The sequence below is a fragment of the Vidua macroura genome, chromosome 3, assembly GCF_024509145.1.
Source record: "Vidua macroura isolate BioBank_ID:100142 chromosome 3, ASM2450914v1, whole genome shotgun sequence".
Lineage (NCBI taxonomy): Eukaryota > Metazoa > Chordata > Aves > Passeriformes > Viduidae > Vidua > Vidua macroura.
The window spans coordinates 62,830,857-62,850,721 of NC_071573.1; the positions used below are offsets into that span (position 1 = coordinate 62,830,857).

General features: G+C 38.8%; 1 protein-coding gene across 2 annotated transcripts in view; it reads right to left on the minus strand.

The window, feature by feature from the left end:
* The window catches only part of NCOA7 (nuclear receptor coactivator 7), a 62,945-nt gene extending 54,729 nt beyond the window's left edge, over positions 1-8,216 (minus strand). For both annotated transcript variants that reach the window (XM_053973993.1, XM_053973992.1), the window contains exons 1-2: positions 8,151-8,216; positions 4,302-4,433 (exon numbers count right to left, since the gene is read on the minus strand). In XM_053973993.1, coding sequence (XP_053829968.1) covers positions 4,302-4,351 — 50 coding nt within the window. In that variant the 5' untranslated portion in view covers positions 4,352-4,433; positions 8,151-8,216. The remainder of the gene's footprint in view (positions 1-4,301; positions 4,434-8,150) is intronic.
* Between the last annotated feature and the right edge of the window lie 11,649 nt (positions 8,217-19,865).

Genomic DNA, 19,865 nt, shown 5'->3' on the forward strand with positions numbered 1-19,865 from the left:
AGTGAGCTGAGGAGCACCCAACACTGGAAGTCTGTCACATAGATATAATGAATCTGGCCAAGAAGAACTGCACCTAACAGAAAAACTTATGAAAAGGTCTCACATACATGAGATGCCCTCAAGGAAGTAACTTTGTGCATATATATCTTATCTAGGTTTTCCTCTGTCCTAGCCACCCTTTTTCCACACAGTCCCTCTGCGCTTAACTGTGCTTTTATTTCATCATCTGTGTCTTAATAGCCACAGGAATAAAAAATATGAAGTGCACAATTACTGAATATGGAAATGAAACAGAAGACAAGAAAAATCCAAATGAGATGCTTACAAATCTGACAGCTTGCAATATGCAAAAGACTGACTAAGGGAATGACCTCAGCATGTCAGACCAAGGGTCTGTGCAAGCCAACATCCTGCCTCCAACAGCTGCCAAGAGCAAGAACCAGGGAAGAACCACAACAACATGGGAATTATATATAATGCCTTCCCCAGCTAAGCTTTCCAGAATCTAGCTGTTTACAGCTCAGGAGTTATGTATCAATGATTCCTACTGTTGGAATTGTTGTGAATACTTAAAAGGAAAGCTATGGTTAGGTCATAACAAGCTATGAGACTGAAAAGCTGTATACCATTTGTTGTATGGTTTTATTTATTTTTAAGTATTAAAAATAATTAGAAGGGGAAAAAAGCTGTAAATTGGAGCTGGTAACAAGTAAACAAAACTGCAGTAAACACTTTTATTTATCTTCTTTAAATCTTGGGTTTAATGCATAAACCATCATCTGTATGGATGTAAACTTAGGTATCTAAGCCAAGAACCTAAATCAACTTAAAACATGCTGTGAATTCCTTTATTTCCCTTAGATATTGGCACCATAAGGAAATAGGAGGTGAGCATCAAGTTATACAGCTAGCTTCAGGTTCTGAAAAAGTATTAAAAACCTGGAGCTAAACAGAGTCTCTGCCTACTGGGATGGCCTTTGGAGCATGTCCTAGACATTTATGTGGTTTTCTCAATAGAATGATGGTAGCAAGACCAATGTAAACTCAATAAACACAAAGGCACCCAAATCCCAGTGAGAATATTTTCCCTAATACAAGTGCCTCATTTTTGGCTTCAGAAATCTGGCTCTCAGTGGTGACAACAAGAAACTGAAAACTAAAATTCATAATTCCCCTGGAAACTATTAAGAAATCATTCAACATAAGTACGGTTTTTACAGTTCATCTCCACACAGATTGTTAAGATTAAGTCACCAAAAGCTGAAGACATAACAATTAATAAAATTAATGTAAGCATTTTGGACAACTTGTTGAAAAGCAGCATTTTTTCATATAAAGAACACTTATTTCTTTTCCCTAAGACTGCAGCAGACAGCTACTTAACATAGTATTGTACAAAGCATGGAAAATGCTCAGTAACTTGCTGTGATGAATGCTGAGACCCAGAAAATTTCAACCTGAAAGAGCTCTCTTCCCTTATGACTTCTCATATTCTTTAACTGCTTGTCCAAAGATATTCAGTATCACATAACAGCACATGCAAAATATATCCAGCAGCACACAAAAGCACATGCAAACCAATTCCACTTTCAAGCTGTACATTCAGCCTTCTAGACTACCAATTTATATCCAAGGCAATTCTTTCCATGTGATACACAACACTCATTCTGGTAGTTTCTTTCTAAATTAAGTTAAAAATTTAATGGCCACTCATTTTATGAGGTGAAGTACCCCTGAACTCAAGCCTACACAATGGCCAAGGGAAAACAAGGCTCTACATTCTGTGAGAGGGAAGATGCACAGGCAGAGGGAAATAGGTTTTATCTGGGTTCATGGGCACATAATCACAATAAAAAGCACCAAATGTAACTGTAGAGTCAATATACACAGATGTGCCACTGTACACCCATTACATTGTGCCATCTATTTTTGGACTTGCTGAATACCAGCACAGATACTGGTCCATTTGGGAGCCAGTGACACAGAAGGCAACAGAAAAGCCTAAAAACATGGTTGGGAAAATAAGGCAAGAAAACTTAACTACACAGAATAGTCTTTAAGTAGGAGTACCAGTTAAATAAGGACCTATTGCATAAGAGAAATTTATGCTCACATTACTCTTATACTTTCACTTCTTGCCTGTTAAACTCCTACGAGCCGTAACATCTACAGGAATCTAAATCACAAGAAATCTAAGTCACTCTTTATAAAGTTTTGAAGACATTTCTATTTTGTTTGAAAAAAAAAAAAAACTTTTTCGTTTCCTGACAACCAAGGCAAAAATAAGCCCGTTACCATAAAACACAGTGGGTAAAATGGCACTTTGTAAGAAGCAAAATTGGATGGGGAAAGTTTTATTTCAGCTTCACTTGCCATAGGGAGGAGGGAAGACCTGGGGAAACTGAGGCACTGTATCTGTAGAGGAAAAATATGATGGCTGAGTGGGTGTCTTCGACAGCGCAATTTCAAGTATTTTAAAGGACAAATCTGTAAACAATGCTAAATTTGGAGGACAGAGATGCAGACAATTTCATGTTCATCTTGATCTTGCAATTCAGGAGCTGGTTTGTCAGCATATATTTTGGGATTCTCAAGCTTTCCTTCCAAGAATTGCAAGCACAACCACTCCGACACTGAGCACCACCCCTAGCTAGCTAAGAAAGAGTAAGCTGGCTAAACCGTATCATCTTTGTAAATAAAAGCAATGCTTTTTCAATCATTTTTATCATTTGGAATTCATGATTGGTGATTTTTAAGAAATAAGTGACGTTGCTTTCCTAATAACTTGTCTTCGTTAATTTAGCAAGTCTCTAATCATCTCTGAGCTCTGATGTACAAGAAGAGCCAAGGCCTGCAACCTATACAAAGAAAAAAAGATGCAAGCTGGGAGGGAAAGAGACAGATAACCTCTCCAAAGTTACACAGCAGCTAAGTGCTAATACTACAAATTGATTTCTCATCTTTTCGAACCTTGCTCATGTCCTATGCCTATACAAGACATACTGCCCCTGGGAATTTTTAAAAGAGAACACTCACAAGATGACTGTGGAAAGCAGATTAAAATATAATTGTCAAGGACTTTCCTGAAAGCCTCTTGAGGATTTCCACTTGTTTAGCACAAAGCACGTAGAAAGAACACAAAACATTCTCAACACTAAAGCACCTTACTCAGACATCCGTCTTAAAGCCTGAGTCTTCTTTAACACAAAATTTCTTGTTCCTTAGTACAATCCCATTAGCTACTTCTGCTTTATCCCTCATAATGCCTCCTCTGTTTTAGGTGCCACTATCTATTTCCCCTTCTCAGAATCCCAAACTGCAACATTCTGCCAACATAACTGCATTTCTCCAAATAGAAAGCAAGCCACCAGACATTAACACATGACCAAAACTTCCTCCAGTCTTTAGCCACCATTACATAGAACCTGAATAGCAATAAAGCAGCAGCAACTTTTCCCCACACTACTTCTAAATGTTGTGACAGGCATGTCCCTAGATCTAGTCTGTAATGCACTAAGGCTGCAGTTATTTAGTACTGAGTGGAGACGGGATACAATTCTCCCCTTCAACAGAAGAGAAAACATCCTTGAGGCAAAGATGTTTTTTAAATGCATTTCCTATCCCCTCCCAAGAGTAAGTTAGCTTTGGTTCTTCTTGTACATCAGAGCTCAGAGATGATTAGAGACTTGCTAAATTAACAAAGACACATTATTAGGAAAGCAACATCACTTATTTCTTAAAAATCACCAATCATGAATTCCAAATGATAAAAATTATTAAAAAGACATTGCTTTTATTTACAAAGATGATATAGTTTAGCCAGCTTATTCTTTCTTAGCTAGCCTTACCCTATGAGATAATACTATTAAATCTGTGTTTTATTTGAAAAAAATATTTTTATTTAATATTTTATTTTTAAAAAATTGTTTTATTTGAAAAAAATCTTATTTTATTTGAAAACAAATAGGCTTCAGGTTTAGACATACATATGTTTCAGATATGCTTGTTTCCATCAACACTGTCCAGGAACTTGGTGCTGGAAGCTCAAATGCAGTGCAAATTGCCACTGAATACCCAAGAATAGCTTAATATTACAAATTAGAATTATAATTCAAGTATCCTCTACTACTCAAAAGAAAACATCACCACTTAAACATCAAGGATAGTGCAAGGAAATGGATACATACCGCAGCACAGGTTTCATTTTTATACATACTTGAAAAATCACAAAGCCTTGTCAAAAAGGCAGAATAAGGAGTTCTGTATTTTAATCAACATTGAAATAAGCCCTGTAAGCTTACCGAGCAAAATAGCCTTGTCGCCGTTCCTTCTTCTCCTCCTTGGTCTCCATTATTTACAGTCAAATGGGCAAGGTGAGCAGCCAAGCGTGATGCTCTTTCTCCCCTCAGCACCTCATAACCAGGCAGAGTCTCCTGTATATAACAGTTAAAAACAGGAAGTTCATAAATCAACATCTCACCAACATCTACAAAACCCAACAGGTTGTGGAAATACAACTGACCCAGTGACAAAGCAAAGTAAAACTTTAACCAGTGTTTGCCGTGAAGTGTCCATTTAGTATACAATGAGAGAAACCAATAAATGCACTCAGGCCAGTTTCTCAGCAGTGGAAGAGACATTTTGCAAAGCAGGTAACCCAAAGGGCAGCATCAAGTTTTAAAACTCTGGAAAGATTCAACTACTTTCAAGTTTATATCAAAACATCTTCCAGGTCTCATGTGTTTCCTAAACAGGCAGATCAACAGAAGCTTTGGAAATATATAGTATGAACAGAATAACCAGTAAGACATGTAATGCTTACTTTGAATTTAAATTTTAAATTACTAAAAATACAGTAAGATTGTGAGAGATCTCAAAGTTTTAAAAACAATGTAATAGAAAAAAGAGTAATCTACATTCTGTACAAGGTTTGACTTTGTATTTGTGGCCAATATACAAGCTCAAACAACCATACAGAGAGAAACAAGATGGACCTCTGTCTCTCCCAGAGTAGGTAGGACTAGGGAAGGTTATCTAGGTTATCTGGAAAGTTTAAAAAAAAAAAAAAAAAGGGAGACCAGTAACACTGGTTTTTGACATGAAAATCACCACCTCTTGGTGGAATGCAGTACCAAGGCACTTGGAAAACAGAAGCTGAGAATTTCCAAACTGCTTTACAATTACTGTAATTAACAACATGCCACATAAACTCCTGTCCAAGATCCCTGCCAAGATGTTTTATCATTTTCCTCTCCTCAACATACGTTTAACCTACTCTCATGGCTTGTGTACATGCACAAAGTAAGTTAACTTTAGGGGTTTTTTATCAGTATTTCAGAATAAACTCAAACCAGAAGTTACTACTAAACATTTTAGTCTAATGGGCTGTATAACAAAAGAAATGGAAGCCACATAAATTATGATTCATAGCAAAAGAAGAAAAAATCCTCTGGGACCTAATCAGTTTCCATTATTTTCCCCTGCATTAAAAGATCACAAGCTACAAACTGCCAGATGTCAACAAAAGAGATGATGCAGCAAAGACAGACTAATCTACTTGAAAAGCCCAAGAACAAATCATGCTAGAGTCTACTAGAAATACTTGCCACAATTTTCTCTTCTTATTGATGGATGATTAGTCCACATATGAAGCTCATTGCTTCAAAATGCACTTTTTCTAACTCATTAGTTTTGAATTCATCCAGTGCATCAGAAAGAATCAAATTACTCTCATTTTTACACATCAGGTAGTCTTACAGTAATGGGTACTCTTTAAATGGCAAATATCTGACATCTTAAGCTTTATGAAGAGAATTCTATTTTACCTCTACAAGGTAACACATGATGCAGGACACAGCTGGATACTGAAACCTACATGACTGAAGCGTAACAGCAGCATTAGAACAAACTGGCCTGCTCAGATGTTCAGTCTGTATGAAGACACCACGTACTTCCTGAGAATTCTGATGCATCTCTATCTTCCCTGTTGGGGAAGGTTCTTAGATCTTCAGAGGATCAGAACTGGTGGCTTCACTAGCACTGCCTTTAGAGTTACAGTAAGTCTTTCAAAGTGTACAACTACAATCTCTACAGCAAATTATGAAAAGAGTTCAAAGAAAGGGGAACCACTTTTCCCCCCTCACCTGCTTTGCATTCACTACACCGTGATGTGGTGTGAGGGCACTGACAGGCCAGAGCTGAGTCTCACACTGACACCAAGAACTATCAAATAACCCCAAAGCATTGATATAGTGTTAAACCCATGACCACAAGGACAGCAGGACCCATGAGAATGAGAAGAGGGGAGAGTCCTTCACCTCACTGAAACAAGATCAGTTGGGATGAACAGAGGCAAAAGAGACCTGTCTTCACTGCCTAATCTCATGCAAGAGTCAGTGGTATGCTCTTCCCATTCACTCTCTTCCTCTCCCATGATCCGACATCCCCATCCAGGGAAGTAACTGCCAAGCCCCAGGCTGGCAGATGAAGAGAGCACTACTACTCAGAGAGCCAGGAGGAGAAACCCCTGCCTGCCCACAGCCCTGTCAGGCCCAGGGCCAGAGCAGCCACCCCCTGCTTCAGCAAAAAGGGGCACAAAAAAGGAGAGAGAAGGTTAAACCTAGACCTAATCACAAATGCTGCAGGAGGTGCCAGCACCAAGCCAGCAAGGCACTGCTCAGCTCCCTAAGGGTGAGGTTTGCTGTTTGCTTTCATCTGTGCTAAACAAAGCCAGCAATGCCAACATGGGTATGGAGCCTGTTCTTCTCATATCAAATAAATCCAAGTCCTTTCACATAGTGAGGAGGAATAAATAAAGAATTCAAAAAAACGAAATAATTGTATTCATAACAGATGGGTACTCAGAAAATTGGAATGTCATCCACAGACCAGACAAAGCAAAGGCATTCAGGCAATTTTTTTTTTTCTTTCGCTAATAAAAATACACAGCAATACAATATCCAGTCACCAATTAAAGTATATTTTCATAATAGCATAATTTAATGTCAGGTTCCACTCTATTGACCTGAAACTTACTTAGTTTACCTTCTTAGAAGAAACAATAGTGTTGCTCTAGAAAGGCATATTAAAGTCTGAAAATTATACTTTGAAAACATAGTACTAGAAATAGCAAAATTATTAGGAATGCTGTCTTCCTAACTTCTGAATTTACTTGTGTTTTTGGGAATTTTGCACTAGTTGCCTAAAGAGAAAAAAAAAAGAGAAAACCCGACAGCTAGGAGGAACATAGCACAGCCTGTAGTAATTGCTACAGAAAACTAGTATTTAGTATTTCTAAGAGGTCCTTTTCAATTTTAGCTTTTTAAGCAGTAACAGCACAAAAGTCACATTTACTTTATAGGACATCACTGACAATTTAATGTTACATCAAAAAAGGCAAACCTACTCCATACTTCTCCCCTATTTGACCTTTCATATTTTACAAGAAAAAAAAATTCAAGGTATTCTTCATCACTTGCTTAAAATGTTATTAAGGCTATGTGATTAAAATTAATCTTGGTTTCCTGCCAGCTCCTTTCTGGTACAGATGAATACTGAATCAGCAGACTATTAAAAATGTACATATTTGCGGGATATTTATATGCTGAGAAACAGACAACTTACTCATATATCATGAGTTCAGTCCAAACTCAAAGGATGACAAAGCTGATTTTATATAAATTTCAGGCTCAGTTTAACCTTTTCTACACACTGAAACAGAAGAAGACTGTGAAAAGCTTCTATTATATGTCTACAGCAGTGCTAATTCTTTAATTTGGCATTTTCAAGGCAAACCAAACAATGCATTTCAGTAAGGAGCCTGTTAAAAATTTGCCACGCTCCAAATTTAGCCAGAGTCAGCACCTGATAATTATATAAAGAAAAGAACAAAAATACATAAACATACACTGTTCTTCCTTAATTTAGCCCTACTGCTCTGGATATTTTAATTTGTATTTACTCATTTCTGGATACTTGCTTTGTCTATCTAGTGTTGCTGCCAGGGAGTTCTGAGGATGTTACTGAAAATTTGTAATTAGGATGGGAATGCTCCAACAAGCCAAAAAAAAAAAACAAAAAAACAAACCACTTTTTAAAAAAATATTATAATCACAGGAACAGACTGAACTCCTGACCATGGATATACACACCATTTCTACTGTCACCACACTCTCAAGACCTCCAGAACTAGCCTCCAGATCCTGCTGTCCTCCCTGCAACCTGGCACCACAGGACAGCAGCCTCCTGCACTGGTACATTCAAAGTAGCAGCAGAAGATGCTCTAAGTGCAGTGATAAAAAAAGGGAACAGAAGATTAAAAATAACTTAGTGTGTGAATAGAGCACCCTTTAAAGTCTGATAAATTTACCAATTTTTCAAAATTATTTTTTCTCCCTTTTCCTTCCCTTCTCATGCATGAAGAATAATGTACCTTGCTACTTGCGGTTTAAGTAGCTCACATTTTCATGAACTACTTCAGTAGTTTCACAGTCCTGCTTGCTGTGCTCAGGAGTAAGCACCCAGAAATCCTGTCTGCTGGCCCTAAAGCATCAACAAGCAATCCTTTAGTTGTGAGCATTACTTTCCAAAACTGTGCATGTGAACAACAGTACATCCAACAGCACAGCAATGCAGAAGCCAACGAAGCATCTGATTATTTTTAGAACATTCAGTGGACTTGATGATAGCTTTTCTCTGGCCATCTGTGCCCACTGCAAGTCCTGGAAAAACATACAGGAAAAAAAAAAGAAACATTCAAGATCATGCAATTCTCTAGACATATTTTTCATGATCCTGTAGAGTCAATATCGCTCAACCTCTCATGACATAGGAAAATTATGTCATTCCCTGCTTTGCAAATGGAGAACTGAACTGTAAGAATTACCTCCACATGCTCAAGTGAGAGCAGAGGAGCAACATGTGCAAGTATCCTCCCAGCAGCTTTAATCCAGCCTTAACAATGAGAATATGGGAGATTACTTTGACAAGGAGATGGTTATTATTTTCTGTGAAATTTAGACTGACTAACTTTTGAAACCGATAGCACAGTCTCAATTTTATCTGGCTCTGTGGGCATATACTTAAGAATCACAGCTCAGATCCACAAAAGAAAAAAAAGCGCCTAACTCCTCTGAGGATTCAGGCTCACTCAGCCCCTTCAGCAAGGAGCAAATATGTTAAAAAAAGCAGTTAATTGACTTCAGGAAAACCAAGTCAAGGGTAGTGTATTCCATAACTTAGCAGGACCTTCATAATGCAAGAGGCAGTGGCGACAATCACACTGTGAACAACAAGCAGGGAAGGTCTACACACAAATTTTCCAGTTTGGAAGGCAGAGCAGATGAAGGTACAAGACTCCCAGTGAGACAGCCAAGCAAACCTGGCCACAGCAAGGATGCAACAGGAGACCCCACTGTGCTGAGGGAACAGGATGCTGCCCAGACACACCACGTAGCTCTCATCTGCTCTCTGGCACAGTGTCCCACACAACAGTAATTTTTTATTTTTGCTTCTCTATTATACTGCTGCCCCTGAGATTACAAACACCACACACATCTGTTCACAGCACTGCGCGCTTCCGATCACCTGCTGGAATACCAACATTCAAAACTGGTCATATTCAGACACAAAGCATTACTAATGATCTGGCTTAGGTCTGCAACCCCACAACAGAGTGTCTTCTTATTATTCATAAGTCTTCTGGGTACATGTGCCAATTCTGACCCCTAAAAGATGCAGTATGAGAGATGACAAGGGTAACACCAATAAGCCAGTACTAAGACAAAAAAATAGCAAAGGTATGTTTGTAATACTTCAAGAGCAATATAAAATATATCTCTCAAGTTGGAAGAGTAAAAAATGGTAGAACAAATCACAGATAGAAAGGAAGGAGTTTCAGTGTATTAGATCTGAAATTGAACCCTTGGGGGTTGCTAGTTGAGCCTCTGATGAGCCCAAAGCAGTTACCAGAGCACTGTGCAGATGCAAATAAATAAAACCACACAGCATCTTCAAACATAAGACAACAGAAACAGTTTAACATGGAAGAGGAAACGTTTTAATTTGCTACTGGTCATATAAATATCTATTATTGAGCTTCACAAGCCAAATCACTAATAATAACTCTTGCATTCATTTCCATAGACCTCCCATTTTTAAAACCAGGAAAGTGAATGCACACATGCACTTTATGAGAAATGCTAAACATTGCAGCATTTCATTAAAGCATCACTGATTGGACTAAGCAGGCTGAGTTCTACTGTGTCACAGGCACATTTCTCTTTCTTTCTTCTGTGCTCCTCTATGAAAAATCCTGAAAGAGAGAACAATGTTCCTGCGACACTACTGCTTTTAGGTTCTGCTAGTATATGTTACTTGGTGTAGTAGAAAAGATAAAAGTTTCTCAATAAACACTACAGCATCTCAAGATAAAATGTAACAGAAATGCGAAGTCAGCTAAGAGAAGAGTAAGCTACCATTTTCTTTAGACTTGTCTTTAGGCAGAATGACATAGGAAAAAGTGAGATTGGAAGCTTTCAGAAAAGTATCTAGCACAAGGAAGTAAAACACAGCACCAACTTAATACATTCAATGTTCATTCTAAAGCTATCTGAAGTATGGGATTATTTTGATACCATTATATAGTTACATTATAGCAATGGTATATAGTGTGCTGTTAATTCTAAAACACTAATAAAAAAGTTCCAGTCCATTACACATAACTGGAGGGCACTAAACTAACCCAGGAGCTACTCCACCTGAGGTTCACTCAACCCTTGCTCAGGTGAATAGCCCTTCTTTATGCCTTTCATCTTTGAAGCATTATGTCTGCCACATTTCCTGTGACAAGGGTGTGTATTAAAATACACAAAAAATAAAATACAAAAAATAAGAGATGGAAAAATAAGTGCGTAAGTAGAAGCAATTTCTAGACTTCTTGTTCATATTAAACACAGAACAGTCACAATTTCTGTGTCCCCAAATACAGAGAAACAGAGAGATTTAATGTGGCTATTTGCATGCTGTGGGTTCTCAAGGACAGTGAAGATAAGATCTGGAGATAAGACAGGCAAAGAAAACAAACACCCTCGCTCTTGAGGAACAGGGTACGATGTTTAGGAGGCTATTATCTCCCCCTACAGTGGTGTAGTAAACTAAAAGTTCAAGCATTTTCATTCCCTACTAATGAAGTAAGAAGATGCTAAGCTTAGATCACCTTCAGTGCCCCTATTGGATTTCCAACAGTCTGTCCACATGAACAAAGTCCAAATAAAATAAATGACAAACATTTCTGATTTAGAAACAGAACAACAACAAAACTTGGTTCAGCTCCAAAGAATTCTCCAGACAAATTATTCCTGTTTTACTCAGGAAGAGGCTTTAACCCACTAACTCAGGCTGTCATGTTTCACACAGAGTAAGAGGAAGAAAGCGTGCTACCAGAATTCCACATCACCAGTCAGGTTGTCAGGAGACAAAAACATCGAGATTTAATCTTCCCTCATTGGCAGCTGAACATCACCACATGCATTTTCCATACAGAACAATGCATTTTACTGTTTAACTCAGTTTCAGGTGCTAGACAGAAACTCGTTACAAAACACAGTATAAACTATAACAGGCAGAGTGCTATGCTATTCCAAATGTTAAAGTGCAGTGCTGTTGGAAATCAGGCCACCTGGGAAGATTTTCATTTTTAGGTCAACAAGAACATTGCTGTAGATGTTTTAAAATAATTAGTACCTTCATCTTACTGTACCTCCTCTTTCAACCTACCCCAATTCAATTAAACAACAAATCCAAGCCCTCTGACCCCGCAGCTTTTCACACTCACATTGTACAGGTATACACAGTGCTGCCCTCTACAACTACTGGAAAGAAAGTGGTGGGGAGGTGGCAGTCAGCCTCTCCTCCCAGGCAACCAGTAACAGGACACAAGGAAAGGACTTAAACTGTGCCAGGGGAGGTCCATGGTAGATATTAGGAAGTATTTCTTCACTAGAATAGTGGTTAAGGATTGGATTGTACTCCCCAAGGAAGTGGTGGAGTCACCACTCCTGGAAGTGTTCAAAAAATGAGCACACATAGTACTTTACAATATGGATTTGGTCAAAGATTGGATTTGGTGATCTTAGAGGTCTTTTCCAACCTTAACAATTCTGTGATTATATGAACCATAGAAGGATGAAGTTTACCATACCCAGAGAGGGTAAGATGGATATCACCGTTCCCTTATCTCTGTCTGGAGCATGTACACAAAAGGCATATACACAAAAGACTTTTAATGTATGTGCTCCCCAGCATTCAACTAAAACACCAAGTATTTGCAGTTTTCTAAAATACAAAAAACTGGTGAACATTCAACACGTCAGCTAGCATTTAGACACTCCCCTTAGCAGTACCTTGTGTTTTGTTAGTCAACACTATCATGTTCCTTGCTCATAACAACTAATTTCATGAGCTGTTTAGTATTTCAAAGAAAGCCTTGCACATCTGTTTTGATAAGGTCAAGAAAGATACATCACCAGCAACCACATTACACCCAGACCAAATTAATTACAGGTTCTCTACCAGGTTTATAAGGGCCATGATTAAGTCCTCCTTAGATTCCCCTCTTCCCATACTCAGAATGCTGCTAAAGGCCACTGGATCCACAGTGTCACACATGGCAGGCCTGGCCACACTCCAGAGCTGCTTCTATGAAATTAGCTTACACAGGCCACAGAGTGGGAATTGCACTGGCAAAACAGCAGACAGATGAACAGCAAATATCCTTTGGTGATTAAGTCAACCCTGACCAGTCAAAATGCCAAGCCAAAGAATTTGGGCTTTCCCTTGTCTCAGGATGTTAGAATCTGTCCACAGAGCAAGCAGCTGCCAGTTTCAAGAACTATTGCCCTTTGCCTTTCTCCCTTTTGCCCACTTCAGCTGCTTGGTAACACTCCTCCACCCAAAATTACCACACCAATGACTCGTAGCAGACTCAGCAGAAGTGGCTCTGTATCTGCATTTCAGTTTATATCCCACCACGTCTACTCACACCCCCTTCCAGCAGGCTTTGCTGCGCACAGCTGAACTACAAGCACACCCTCACATCAGACAGACCTGCAGCAGAAAGCTTGGGCAGAAAACCATCAGTGTGACGAGCAGTGACTCTCTTCTGTGGGCATTAGCAAGCACACGTGGAAAGATGAGTGCCAGCATTCATGGGATGACAAACAGACTACAAAAGACAAACACACTTGACCTCAGCTTCACAGCAAACTTGCTCTCTTCTCAGCTCTTTTCTCACCAACACAAGAAAGGCATTTATATGAAATGTAAATAAAGCTGAGGTAGAGCAGAAAGAGACTGGTGTTTGGAGATTCTTAAGTCACAAAGATGTGGTTTGATGCTTGGTACAAATATCTATATTGTCAATCACAGGTACCATTAATCATCCTCTGTTTACAATTATTAATTAGTTTAGGTCCCAAAGGTTTATATTAAATATTCCTATTGTACTCAATGAGACTTAATTAACATGTTCTTAATGTTTTACAGGACAAGACCAGGCAACAAGAAACCCATGATGAACAAATCCATCAGTCTAACAAAAAGCACTAGAAATGGTCAGTTTTTTATGTCAAGCACATTTCCAGCAATATATATAATTATGCTGTGAAATTTATTGGAAATGTCTCTTTAAAAAGTACCCCATCATTTTCAGGTGTTTAGAAAAAGAACCTCAAATCAACACAGAGACACTGTATTGTGAAAGGTAAGTATTAAAACACTTTATTACTTCAAAAAAGCAACTAGACACAAGAGCTACTTGAAGGTAAAATGATAAAGTTTCAGCTCAACACCTGTTTTTATAATTGACCCTGATTCATGCAAATTCCAGGTCATCGCTTCTTCTCTATCATCTGCCTCCCAGCTGAGAAGCAAAGAAGCTGAGGAGTGGGGGTAGAAAGGAGTCTAGCAGTAATGCAATGCAAATCTTTTCCTATCTGAAACACTGTTAACAAAACCAAAATGCCAGGTTTCCATAGCAACCTGAACTGTGCCACATGCTTACACTGTATATTAAGTAACATGGAACAGTTTAATTGTAACACAAAATCCTCTACATTTGTAATGTACAAAATTAACACTGGAAACCTTCAATATTTACTCTTCAATTGCTTAACCTGCAAAATTTATTGCAGTCTGTTAAGTGTGACCTTGTATTACACCTATGCTGCTTCATAGGTGTTCCAATGCTGGCAGTGTAAGGTGCATCAAAATTACAATGATCAACAACAAATTAAACTCTTTACACTGCATAGACTGAATCCTGGTTTTAAAAGCAGCAATATTTCTAATTATTTCCTTCTTCCTTGCAAAATCCCCTCAGGCACTGTGTAACACAAGATTATTTAGTTGTCTTGTCCTTCTGCAACATCCTGAAAACTTCTATTGTCTTACATTTTTCCCTTCCTCCACCTCCAGATTCTTGTAAACACTACACACAGTTGCTGACCTTGTACCAAGTCACCCTGCGCTATATGCAGTGCAAAAACTCCCCTCGAGCACATCACGTTTACCTACTAATTAGGGAGCAACTCTTTGAAGAGCTGCTTGCTTCTTCAGAAGCAGAAACAGAGAAGTTCTTTATATTTTTCTGCGTTCTAACAATGTGTGCACAGCTAACTCTTTAAAATTATTCAGGAAAGCTAAGTTACCTATGTCTATGTACACAGAAAAGATAGAACAATGTTATGATTAATTCAAAACTGTCATATGCCATTCCTTCCTTCAGCATATCTAATTGGGCTTTTACTTGCTCAACTCTGCATGCATTCAATCAGTGAGATGGTTAAGGGCCTAACTAAACAACAAAAAAATTAAAAATACACCTGCATTAAGCTTGAGTAGTGCTGCATAAAAAACAGACATGTAGAAGTTTTCTGGCAAAGCAGAAGCAATATTTATTTTACTTTCAGATTACTCAAGTGTTTTAAACATTATTGTAGAACTGAGGCTCTCTTGTTGAACAAAACAGACTAATTTTGAAACTAAAATTCAAACTTCTTAGTATCAACAAAGTAACTCAGCATTCTGAAGCTAGATATTTCCTTTTCCTTGGGGCCAGGGAGCGGGGGGGGGAACCAAACACCATGAAGTCAGAAGAATGACAAATAGCCTCAATTCCTCCAGTATTGCATTTTAAGGAAAGCCATCCATCTCAGCCACATCAACCAGGTGCCACAACAGAGACTCTGAGCTCTCTACTCCCATACCAAGTGCATTCAGAGGGACTACTCACACAGATTATGTTTGTGACACCTAAGCAAACATGGGGCCCAAAGATGAAAGCTGCCAAATTTCTGTTTACTGCAGGTAATACCTGACATAGCTGCTAAAGTTTCAAACAAAACTTTGTATTCTCTTGTTTACAGCTACATCAATGTAATTGCTCACCCCTTCTCAAGCTGAAGCCAGTCAAATTAGTTAATGCATTAAGTAGTTTGGATTTGGCCTTGCTTTTTCCATGTTAAAGCACCTATTTTTGAGGGGTCATAGTCCTTCCATTTTTGGTGTTAAAATTTGTCTTTGAAAATCTATTAAAACTGGGTAGAGACTTACACTTTAAAATAATACAAAAAGCAGTTTGCACCTACCCCACCAGGGTGCATTGGTGATTTATAGTTAAAAAGGACTGACACATTACCTGTGAAAAGGGTATTACCTTAGAGCTAGATTCATAGAATCAAGGACCATTTAGGCTGAAAAAGACCTTTAAGGTCATCGAGTTCAACCATAAACCTACTCATGTTCCTGCCAATAATTTTGACAGGACCTAGGATAAAAACTCAATATATCCAATCCCAAATACATGGGCGAGTTCACCTCATTAACAGGTCTAGCTTTTGCAGGTCAAAATTACTTTTCTGAGATATCTGCATGCTAGACTCAGGAAGTAAAAAGAAGGGGCAAAAATAAATGAAAAGAAGCAGGAAGAAAGATATGTTTCAAGGCCAGTGGAAGTGCATTCCAACTGGTATCATGGGATTCTGTCATCCTAGAGCCTTTCAGTGAGAAAATCATTCACAGGTCTTTCATCACAGAGTTCACAAAAAACAGTGCATGGCACAAAGAAGAAATCAAAACTTAAACAAGAGATGTAAAACACAGTAATGTAGAAATTTTTATTTTAATTGCAATATAATGCTGACAACAAAGCAGTTAAGATTTGAAAACTGTACTCAGTGAAGTCCTGATTCCAGTGACATCCATGGAAGTCTGATTCTTTACAAAGCTTCTAGATCAAAACAAATAACACCAAACAAACCAAAGCAAACAAACAAACAAAACCCCAACAAAAACACCCCATCAAAACCAAACAAACAAAAAATCCAACAAAGAAACCAAACAAACAAATCCAAAACAAAAAACCCAAACACAATCAGAGAAGAGGCTTTTGAAGGACTGTTACCATTTACTAAAGGATGACAGTTTTTTCCCAAGAAATGCACTTTGTAACTTGAAGCCTTTACATCCCAAACTCTACACTGGTCCACTACAGAATGAAAATGGAACAGTTACCAGGTAAAAAGAAATACATATCTCCTCAGAAGCAACTTAAAAATCAGTTTTGGTGCTATAAGTGGCTCCTTTAGCTGCACCACCTTTCCTTTTGCAAACCACATTGGCTTTCTGCTTGCATTTGCACACACTACCCACAGCATCCTTCAATCAAGGTGCCATTCTGCAAGGAGCAGCATCGCTCTGCTCTGCCAGGTCTGAGTCTACATCTCCTTCCCTGGAGGAAAACAAAGAAACGAACACACCTGCCTTGCTCTTCTCATACACTTAACCTGAATTGTGTTCATAGTTGAGAAGAAGGGCTAGGAACTGCTCTCCGGGATGAAGTGTTATCCCAAAGCTCAGCACCCACAGAGGCCAGGAGAATCCTCCAACGCATGCCAGTGTGTAAGGTCTGGTACATTCGTAGGGTTCATGTTCCTTGCTCTTCCCAATCTCCCTGCAGAAGATTCATTATTTCTTGGTTTTGCTGTACCATTTTGGTTTCAGGATCAGTCTCTAGTCCCCTACCCCTAAAATCTGCCTATTATATGCTGGGCTCAGCCTGGGACTGGGAACCACCAAAGCAGGGCTTAGAAGGACACAACTAGTTGACAAAACACTGAAACTTCCTTCTCACACAATAGGGTCAGGTGCACAATGTCAACAGTGCAGGAGAAAAGAAAACTAACCTTCATCTTCTTAATCTTTTTTCATGACACCCAGTGTGTTACTTGTACTAACAGAAATTATGCACTACAAACAGAATCCAATTTTCAAAACAAACAACCCAGTTAAAAATTTGTCCACTGAGGGATCAGTTAGCAGCAGAGACACTTTTTAAGGAATTTAGAATCCCTGATAGAAGAAAACAAATGGACATTTGATGTGGTGTGATGTGAGCAACCACATCAGCACAAGCCCAACAAAGGAGATTTTCCTTTCCATCCTGTAAGTATGACTGTGGCAGGACACAAATGCAGATGTCACATGAAGTTCTTGACTAGTCTCTGCACACTGATGTGATACTACCCTCTATTCACCCTAACTAAAAGGCACACCTAACCAACACCACTCAGCACCATACACTAAAAAAAAAATCCAATACCACAGAACAAAACCAAAAACCAAATTACCTCTAAATCAAATGAAACCTAACCACAAGGACTGGAGAACAACTCATGGCACAGGCAGAAAGACACCCTTGTCATTCCTTTGTGGTTCTCAATTTGTTTCCTAACTGGCCTGACGATGACCCAGGCTGCTTGTGACTTAACCCCACATATCTGGGTGGCAAAAGGACTTTCATGTTCATAAGCTGTTAATCATTTGGGTCCAATCTGCATAAGTGACTGGCTCACAGCAGGCAAACTCAATCTGTCACAACATACCTGGCCACATTTCAGCACACTGCTCCGTAACAGAGTAAAAGTTTCATCTCCTTGGTTCTTCACTTATTGTCACCAAGATACCACCGCTTACACCACATAGCTACCACACAATACCTGCATTTCAGAAGTTTTTGGAGCTGGGACAGAAGGTACAGACCAGATTTTATGTCATGGATTACCACAGCTCCTACCTTTAGGAGTCTTCAGCAGCTTCACTACAAAAGGCTTGATCAGCAACCAAGATGGAGAAGGGAGTACAAATGTCAAACACTGCTTATATAAGAGAAGACTTTCTTTTTAATATAAATGCTAAATATCATGCAAAAAAACTTCATGTCTAAAATTACTATACACTTCAATGCTTCCCTGAATTATGTGAACCTTTGTGAGAAAGTATGAAGGAAGAACTAAAGACACTCTCTGGCCTATGAAGTTTTCCTGAATTTGTTGCAGCTACCAAAAATCTACATACAGATTAAACCCAGCTTTATCACAAGTACCCAGGTCTTTGGCATCAGTACAACTGCTTGAAAAGCATTCTAAAAATGATACTTCTTAAGTTGAGAGTAAAATAAAGCCCTTGCCACCAGACTGGGGCACTACTTAACCATGAGACAGTTAACTACAGCAGAAACCTACTGACACAGCACAGAAGCAGTGCCAAGCCACTGACAACACCAAGTTGTTCCACACAGCATCTCCTCCAAAGTAACAACCTAGGCAGACCCAAGGATTTTCTGCAATCACAGCATCACCTGATCTGGCAGAAGGCCATCCACACCTCTTCCCCTCTGAATCAAGATGGCAGTGTTGCTTTGTGAATATTCATACTTCTTTTTTATCTGCTGCACTACCTTAAAATACTTAAAAAGAAAACAAACTGCAAAATAAGACAGATGGCATGTGCGGCAGAAAGCAGAAAAAAAAAATAGACTGGAGTAACAGCAGACAGAGAGGATGCTGCTAGAAAAGGTTATATTTATTTGAAAAAAATGAGTCAGGGAATACATTACCTTTACTTAAGGCTGAGTTCAAGGAAGCAACAGCTCTCACTGTGAACTTCTCTAAAACAAAGCTGTGATTTCCTCTATCTGGTGCACTGGAACCAATCCTTGCCTGCACTGTCTTAGATTCTGAGGCAATGACCCTCAGTAATCTTCAGAAACACTGTAAGATCCCAAAATCAGTCACTAATGGGTGAGAGTACACTAAGAAAATTTTCTTTCTAGAAATAATACCAACAAAAAGCTTTTAAATCCTAAATCGAACACAAAATTAAACATAAACAGTACTATTTTGACATTGTAACCAAAAGATAAACACATATCTTGCCTGTATAAACAAGTATAATTTCCCTGCTAAGCTTGCATGTTTTCTGTTCCTGTAAACCAGTTTCATATTACCATTACTTAAACATGGGTACTCATACAACCCACATTTCAAGAAGGATGCTGAAAAAAAAACCCTGAAAAACATACAGAGTAGCCATAAGACAAGCAGCAACATGGAAGAAACAGCACCTTGGTGGGCTCTATACATAGCATACCAAACAGAAGGCCAAATGCTTAATTACTGCTCAGCAGTACTACAGGGCACAGAATGAGCAGGGCACAGTTTCACTGAGCTCTGACAGGGGCATTGGACCACACAGCACCAGGAATTTGAGGCATGCAACTGAAAGCACAGTTCACCTCTTATAATAAATAGCAATCAGAAAGGCTTACTGAGATTATTATGAGTACTGTACACATCAACAAATTCAAGCCTAATCCAGAAGTCTTCTCAAAAGATGAACTGTGGTTCCATGACAAGTCATTAATTCTTAGGTAAGTACAGGGAGGTCAGGAGGATGCCATATGGTACTGAGCTGAAATATTGGTACCCTTTCTCCCAGCTTGGTCAGAGACTGGGAGCAGCGCAGGTGCA